Source organism: Rhodamnia argentea, chromosome 9 (assembly GCF_020921035.1).
Source record: "Rhodamnia argentea isolate NSW1041297 chromosome 9, ASM2092103v1, whole genome shotgun sequence".
Taxonomy (NCBI): Eukaryota; Viridiplantae; Streptophyta; class Magnoliopsida; order Myrtales; family Myrtaceae; genus Rhodamnia; species Rhodamnia argentea.
Window position 1 is genome coordinate 5,882,174 of NC_063158.1, and position 7,340 is coordinate 5,889,513.

Below are 7,340 nucleotides of genomic sequence, written 5' to 3' on the forward strand. Positions count from 1 at the left end.
TTTAAACTCGCAAAGCCGGCAAGAAGAGCGCTCATCCCGGCATGCGTCGTGGCCTGTGTAATGTCTCGCAAAACATGAGACTCCAGCTAAAGAACGGGACTCACGCAGTGTTTCACGACCCTTCAATTATCATGTGTATGTGGGGAGTCTTCCATTGTTAAATGTTACATCAGTGTACGATGTGGTTCCGATGTTTAACTGCTAGAGAGACGATCAAAGACTAGATGAAGATGATTATCAGTGAGAAGTATATGGGCATGTCTGGTCATGGAATTCATAAGCAAACCCCGGCCGGAGCACGGTGGAGGCAGCTGAAGAAGCGGAGCCCAACCGCGACTCTGGTTATCGTCTTCTTCCTCTTCCTTTTGGTCGGCGCTCTGGTTTTCGCCGTTTGGATCAAAGCAGTAAGTAGACATGACAGGCCCGCATTTGACGCAACCCGTCACTGCATACCGAATTTCGTTTCAATTAGGAGATGATTAGTACTCTTTACCGAAATATGGAACAGTGCGATTTTCCTAGATCCGATGGAAGCCACGTTAATTACATTCCTTTTGCATTTCCAGTTTCAATCACTCTTTTCAGGTGCTTATCCAAGATCAATCTTCACAACTTCAAAAGTACCAAAGAAACCAGAATTCCCACTACAATGCACAAACCATAACCTCGCCCAGACATGTCCAAGAAACTACCCGACCACTCGAAACCTCACCAAGCAATCTCAAAACCATGCATCAACGAGTCAATGCCCGTCATACTTCGTATGGATCCACGAAGATCTGCGGCCTTGGAAGGAGACCGGGATCACGAGGGACATGGTCGAGAGAGCGCGCAAGACAGCGCATTTCCGGCTCGTGATCCTCGACGGGAGGGCCTACGTCGAGAAGTATAGGCCGGCGCTACAAACTAGGGACTTGTTCACCTTGTGGGGCATACTGCAACTCCTTAGGCGGTACCCCGGAAGATTGCCTGATTTGGAGCTGATGTTCGACTGCGACGATCGTCCGCTCATCCTAATGAAGGACTATCGACGCCCCCGATCGGGACCGCCACCATTATTCCGTTACTGCGGGGATGGGAAGACGTTCGACATAGTTTTTCCAGATTGGTCTTTTTGGGGATGGTGATTAGATTCAACTTTCACTCACTCTATAAGAACATAGCAAATAACTCTCAATTTTTAAATGAGTCATTCTGATGAGAATGATGTGCTTGGTACATATATGTAGGGTGGAGACAAACATCAAACCATGGGCACATGTGCTGAAGGACATACAAGAAGGTAATAAGAGGATTAAGTGGGAAGATAGATTGCCCTATGCTTACTGGAGAGGGAACCCTAATGTGGCCCCCACCAGAAGAGACCTCCTCAAATGCAATGTCACAGATAAATATGACTGGAATACCCGATTATTTATTCAGGTAAACATCCTTTGATTTATATGTCAAAGCACAAGAGGAAAGGAAATTGTATATGCCGTGTCGACTTTGATGAACATCGCGTGTGAAATCCACGTACTATATATGAACTTATGCGAACTCGGTACTCGTATGGTCTATTAGGCCTCTAACACATGTTAGGAGTATCAATCTCTTATGGCAGGATTGGGAGGAACAATCCAAACAAGGGTACAATCAATCCAATCTAGAGGACCAATGCACACATCGGTACGCATTATAGAGTTGATTAGTTGCTCGCTTTTGCTTTTCCTCGGTAAGACAGCTTTCACGAGCGTCTGTTCTTGTCGGATTTCGGCAGCTACAAGATATACATTGACGGGTGGGCGTGGTCCGTAAGCGAGAAGTATATCCTGGCATGCGATTCTATGACTCTGTTAGTACGTCCAGATTACTATGATTTCTTCACCAGAGGAATGGTCCCCTTGCAACACTACTGGCCAATTAGGCCCAACTCCAAATGCACCTCCCTCAAGTTTGCCGTGGAATGGGGCAACAATCACACCGGCAAGGTCTCTCTCTCTCTCTCTCTCTCTTAACCGTCGATCCCTATTCACGTGCCAAATTTAGGTCGTCGACTCGCGTCTATTGTTATAACTTATGGAATGATCAATGATCAAAATTTGTTAAATGTACCGATTGTTTGATCAAATCCAAATCAATGTTAAACCGAATCATCTTAGACCGTATCTTTTTGTGCCAGGCAAAGAACATAGGAAATGGTGGGAGCCAATTCGTATTCAATGAGCTGAAGATGGAGTATGTGTACGACTACATGTACCATGTGCTGAGCGAGTATGCAAGGCTACTGACATACAAGCCGAGCATACCGCCGAAGGCAGTCGACTTATGCTCCGAGGCAATGGCATGCCCGTCGAATAGGACATACAGGAGGTACATGGAGGAGTCCATGGTGATGTCCCCAAGCGAAGGAGCCCCATGCACTCTCCCTCCTCCATTCGACACTCCTTCGCTCCAAGCCTTCAGCGAGAAGAAGGCTCATTCCACTTGGCAAGTTGAGATGATGGAGAATGACTATTGGCAAAAAGTCAACAGCAAGGACAAGGACAAGAACAAGAACAAGAACAAGAACAAGAACAAGAACAAGAACAAGAACAAGAGCATGAACACAAGCCTCCTCTAGGGGGTAAAATTCCCTTTTGATAGTTTGACTTTGTTTTGACATTTTCTAGTGGTTGAGTTGTTTGGGTCGGGGCCAACAAGAAAGTTGAGGGGCACTTGTTTGAGATTCTATAATTTCCCTTTTGAGGGTCGGTCATTGTTGAGCTTCTAGTGAAAACTTAAAGCAATTCCTAAAGATTGTGGAAACGTGGATAAGGGTTTGAGCCTGATCTCTCTCTCTCTCTTGCTCGCTCTGGCCAAGTGCCAACAATGTATATACACTCTCCTTGAGACTGAGAAGGAATGACGAAATTATTCTTTAAATCCAAATAACCCACAAAGAACATACAGAAGAAGCAAAATTTGCTGCTCACTGGGATACATAGAAAGATTATTAGCTCATAAAATCAAGGGTATTCATTCGTTCAGAGAGCTCGCGCTTTGATGATGTCCATGCTCATCTCGCTGGGGTCAGTAGCTTGCAACTCCACTTGAATGCCATCTAATTCCCTCTTGAATCTGTCTTTAGAGCTCGCATATAGCATCTTACTCCTCACTCTCGATGTGTCTGGCGACCTGTCCATCCCCCACCAAAAGAACCCAAAAACAATTGTTAAGCGAATATCTGAATAGTACGAACCGCTCCGAAGCAAGGCCAGATATAATTTGATCCTTGTGAGCAAATAGATCACATTATGAGGTGGGTTCATTAAGTCACATTTCACAGATATAAACGAGTCAATGACTAAGAATAACGACACAAAATAATCATGCTGTGGTTATATCCAAGCATGTAGAATATGCCTATGTCAATATCATGGTTGTCGTGACCCTTCATCTTATTTGCCATCCCAATTTGTCATGGCCAGAAAGTTATGTCTTTATAGTCAAGATTGCACTAAATTTCTTCATAATTGGTGATGACGACATCATAACGATGCAGCAAGTGGGAATAGGAGCTGGTTATACACAAACATACGCAACATGACACGAACGCATGCTCGGAATTGAGAGTTTTCCCGTTACCAGGCGATGAAGAAGATCTTGCTCTTTTGACAGTTCTCGTCGGTGGTGAAGTCGAAGTCAAAAACAGCGTATCGGCACTCATCGGGTGGCATACATGCGGTGAAATCGTCGTAGGTCTCCTCGGGACTCCCGACCTTCTCCACGGCAACTTGTTGGATCTTCTCATCGATCTTGAACACGATGAACCGGTGATTCCTCTTTGCTTTTAGCTCCAAGAACTTCAGCTTGCACTCGTCGTGCACCGCCATTCCCGATGCCGAGTTTGCCTGCAAATTTTCGTCTCACTAACTTGCGAAAGCCAAAGGTTTATATGATTGTTTCTAGAGTGATGATACAAATGGGCCAGACGGAACACATTTTCCGCATGAATGTGAACCAATTGTTCTTCGCCATTCAGCATTTTGATAGACTATATGTGCAAGTAACTCTCTCCTAAGTAGAAATTATCCGAGTTAACAATCGACGATGGCAACTAGATCGCACATTTCTTTGTATCTTCATGCACGGGTGCGCTCGGGTATGCCGAGGAATCAAATGAAACAGGCCGCGTTTCTCGCAAAGCGAGGCAAGAAAATCTCGGCCATACAAAGTCCTAGCTAATCCGCCTATCAATATGTTCGCCGGCCGAGCCATGCTCTCGGGCGAAACAACGAGCACCTACATCGACCAAATTTCGAATGCCATCCGGCAAATATGGAATAATTGGACGAATTGATATTGATCATGGGATTTCTAGCCTCTACATCTCCTGAAGAAGCAAATCATCGAAACAAAAAAAAAAAAAGTGGGCGTTGCGAGGGACATACCATTCTGTGCACCAGACAGGAGGAGAGAAGTCCTTAGAGAGGAAGATGAAAGCAATACGAGGGTAAATGTATCAAGAATGAGATCAGATCCAACCCTAGAAGAAGGAGGAGGAGAAAGAGAGACCCGTGATTTTGGAGATGGGACATGAACAAGGCTTTGAGTTTTGAGGGAGGAAGAAAGAGATTGGAGGGGAGATTTTCTTGGGACAAAACAAGGGTTGCTATTCATTCCGGCCTCCCTAACCAACCATTGCCCTCGGTCATCACATTCCCTTGTTGATGTTGCCACGTTGTTTTGTTTATTTATTTTTTGCAAATGGAGGGGGAGATTTATTTTTGGGCTTTTTCTTAAATTTAGAGTGTGATTGTTTTAGGCTCTCTCCCCTTTTCTTGTGTCCATGCTTATCAAGATTTCCCAGTTGTAATTCTTTTCTGCACGAACTTCGCTGGGTCGTTAAATTTAAGCTCTTGTTTGACGTGGAAGACGATCATGTTTGCCATAATTATGCCATGCTTATCCAATCCCCGACCATGAAGGGAAAATTTCAAACAAAGGACCCGAAGCGCAATCATCTTCTCAAAAAAAAGGAGGGGTGGGGGGTTGGTAATAGACTTTGTGTCAAATAAGAGCCTGAAGTGACCAAGTTAGCATCATATTAGGTCTGAGCTCGCTAGCCCAGTCGAGTTGCACCGCTTGATGGCCTCAAGAACTTCCCTATCGTTTCTCGGCTCGTTGATCTGACTGAGGTCAGCTCCTCAGGTCCCGGTCTCCATGGTCCATGTACCTTTCTATACATGATTGAGAGGGAGAATCGAAGAGCGAACCTGGGAAAGGAGGAGAAAATCAACGAAAAAAACCTAAGTGAAATTCAATTTGGAGCCTTCGGTTCTTAAGATTTTACCCTTTTTTCACCTAGTTGCAATGTGGATAGAATTGCCCATGCTTCGCAGGAGTGAGGAGTTGGCCAGCTGGCCGGCGAGCTCAGACTTGACTAACTTGGCAGCTTCAGACACTCCTCTAAGACAACGTCTACTTAAAACCATTATTTCATTTTTTTAAAAGCAGCTCTACTTAAAACGCTTATTTTAAATTTTTCCCAGAATAGACCAACGTTATACGTTAAGTAAAGAAAGATTTTTTTTTTCAATCTAAATATCGAGTGTTTTTTTTTCTAATAGTAAGATATCCTCAATCGTAAGGTAACATGAACATGAAAAACACAATGGGTTTTCTTTTCCCAAAGTACGAAGTCTTGCACAATTTGTGCTTAAATGGACAATGTGCATGCTCTCGTGACATGTCAAAATTACTAATCCACCCACCCTAACTAATTCCATGTACCATCATATCCAAATTATGCCCCTCGACTTTGATAAATTAAATCTTATGATCTCTATGGCTAGGAAAAAAAAATTGGTAAAGAAGCTAGAAAAATTTGATGTCTAGAGTCATTCAAAATTTCGTGCGCCCATCATTAAAAAAAAAATTAGGAATAACTACATCAAAAGTCTTAAAATTTATTGCGAAAATGCAATCAGAATCCCAAATGGAATCAAGTTTTCAAGACTCGAAACACTTAACGAGGAAGAGAGGGAGATGTATACAAAGCACAAATTGGACAGATGTATACAAGCAACTTTCCTCTTCAACTACCTTCTTGAAAATAAAAACAGTTTTTTCTTTAAGCCACGGGCAGGTCTCAGCAAGTACTTTGAAGCTTGAAGTCCTCTTTAGCCTGTCCAAACTCGATCATTAGTCAAGCCCCAGAAAGAGTTTTAAACATTTGATTATCACATGATCCAATGGGACTAAGCCTGCGTTTAATTCGATTTTTGAGGAAATGCGAAGGAGTTTACGCGAAAAGATTTTTCCACGATGCAAATAGCGTATGTTTAAGTTGTAGCTTAAAACATATTGAAAACAGCTTTTACTTAAATGCAATTTGGAAAGGATAAAAAAAACTACACTTGCAAAGGACTTTCGCTAGTTTTTTTTTTTTTAACAAAGAATCTCAAACCTTTGTTGACGAGCCCAAATTTGGGTAGCCAGTGGCCTGAGCCCTTTGCAGGGAACATCGCATAAAGCGAGAGCGTTTCCCAAAATGTGAAAGTTTATCGAGGGTAAAATTGAAATAGAATATATATATAAACATTTCAGTAATGCTCAAAGCTCAAAACTCCTTTGAACCGACCTTGGGCTAAAAGCATTTAGAAGCATTTGAAAATACAATTGAATCTACCCAAAACTCTCCAAAAAAATTTGTCCAACAGTACTGCATTTGCCCAAAGGGATTTGACAAAGTCTTGCCGAACTCATCCTTAAAGGATTCCTATTAGTGTTGAGCCCTAGTCCAAAGTAAGTTGCATTGAGATATGTTTAGTCTTCGACGACCCAACCTTAGACCGAACAAAACAAAGTTAGGCTGCATAGTTTGGCATTAGTTAATCAATTCCCAAAACAACCTACTCCCTGTTGTCCTAAATATCAGCTTTCTATTATAAACAAGAATTTGTTTGAAGAAAAAAACTTCGCGAGAGGAATAATTTACCCACTAGTCTAAAAAATCCTAAACTTATTGCGCTTTTGCTAGTTCAATCTTAGATATTTTAATTTTGTCAATCAAGTTTCAAACCTTCACAAATTTTGTCAATTAAGTCCATCCGGCCAATTTTGATCGAAAATAGTTGACATGGACACCGTGGCGCGGTCGGCGCTGACATAAATAATTTTAATAATATTATCCTATTTTTTTAATTTTTAATTTTTCCTATTTTATTTTTTCTTGTATTGTTTCCTTTTTATTTTTTCCTCTGCTGACCATCGTCGGGTCTCATCGATGGTCGGCGGACGTCGTTGGGTGAGCATGGGCGGCTCTCACCCGATCTAGCGATGGGCTACCCTTGCCGATCCCTAGTGAGGGCCATCCT

The 7,340-nt window shown here is 42.6% G+C and overlaps 2 protein-coding genes across 2 annotated transcripts; one reads left to right on the forward strand and one right to left on the reverse strand.

The window, feature by feature from the left end:
• Positions 1-74: 74 nt before the first annotated feature.
• On the forward strand, positions 75-2,545 carry LOC115748586 (O-glucosyltransferase rumi homolog; the record flags this gene model as incomplete). Its single annotated transcript, XM_030685115.2, has 6 exons — positions 75-404; positions 567-1,123; positions 1,230-1,422; positions 1,604-1,668; positions 1,760-1,970; positions 2,162-2,545. Coding segments are annotated over exons 1-6 (1,590 nt in total), but the record flags the coding sequence as incomplete, so codon positions are not given.
• A 330-nt stretch (positions 2,546-2,875) lies between these two features.
• LOC115748637 (actin-depolymerizing factor) lies at positions 2,876-4,631 on the reverse strand. Its single transcript, XM_030685188.2, has 3 exons — positions 4,413-4,631; positions 3,607-3,872; positions 2,876-3,156 (listed from the first exon to the last, which is right to left on the reverse strand). Exons 1-3 carry the CDS (start codon positions 4,413-4,415, stop codon positions 3,006-3,008), a joined length of 420 nt encoding a protein of 139 aa, XP_030541048.1. The 5' UTR covers positions 4,416-4,631; the 3' UTR covers positions 2,876-3,005.
• Between the last annotated feature and the right edge of the window lie 2,709 nt (positions 4,632-7,340).

Coding starts and splice junctions, on each gene's coding strand:
- LOC115748637 (XM_030685188.2), bottom strand. Junction 3,157..3,606: donor AAGATCTTCTTCATCGCCTG/GTAACGGGAAAA, acceptor GGGGATGGACAG/GTCGCCAGACACATCGAGAG.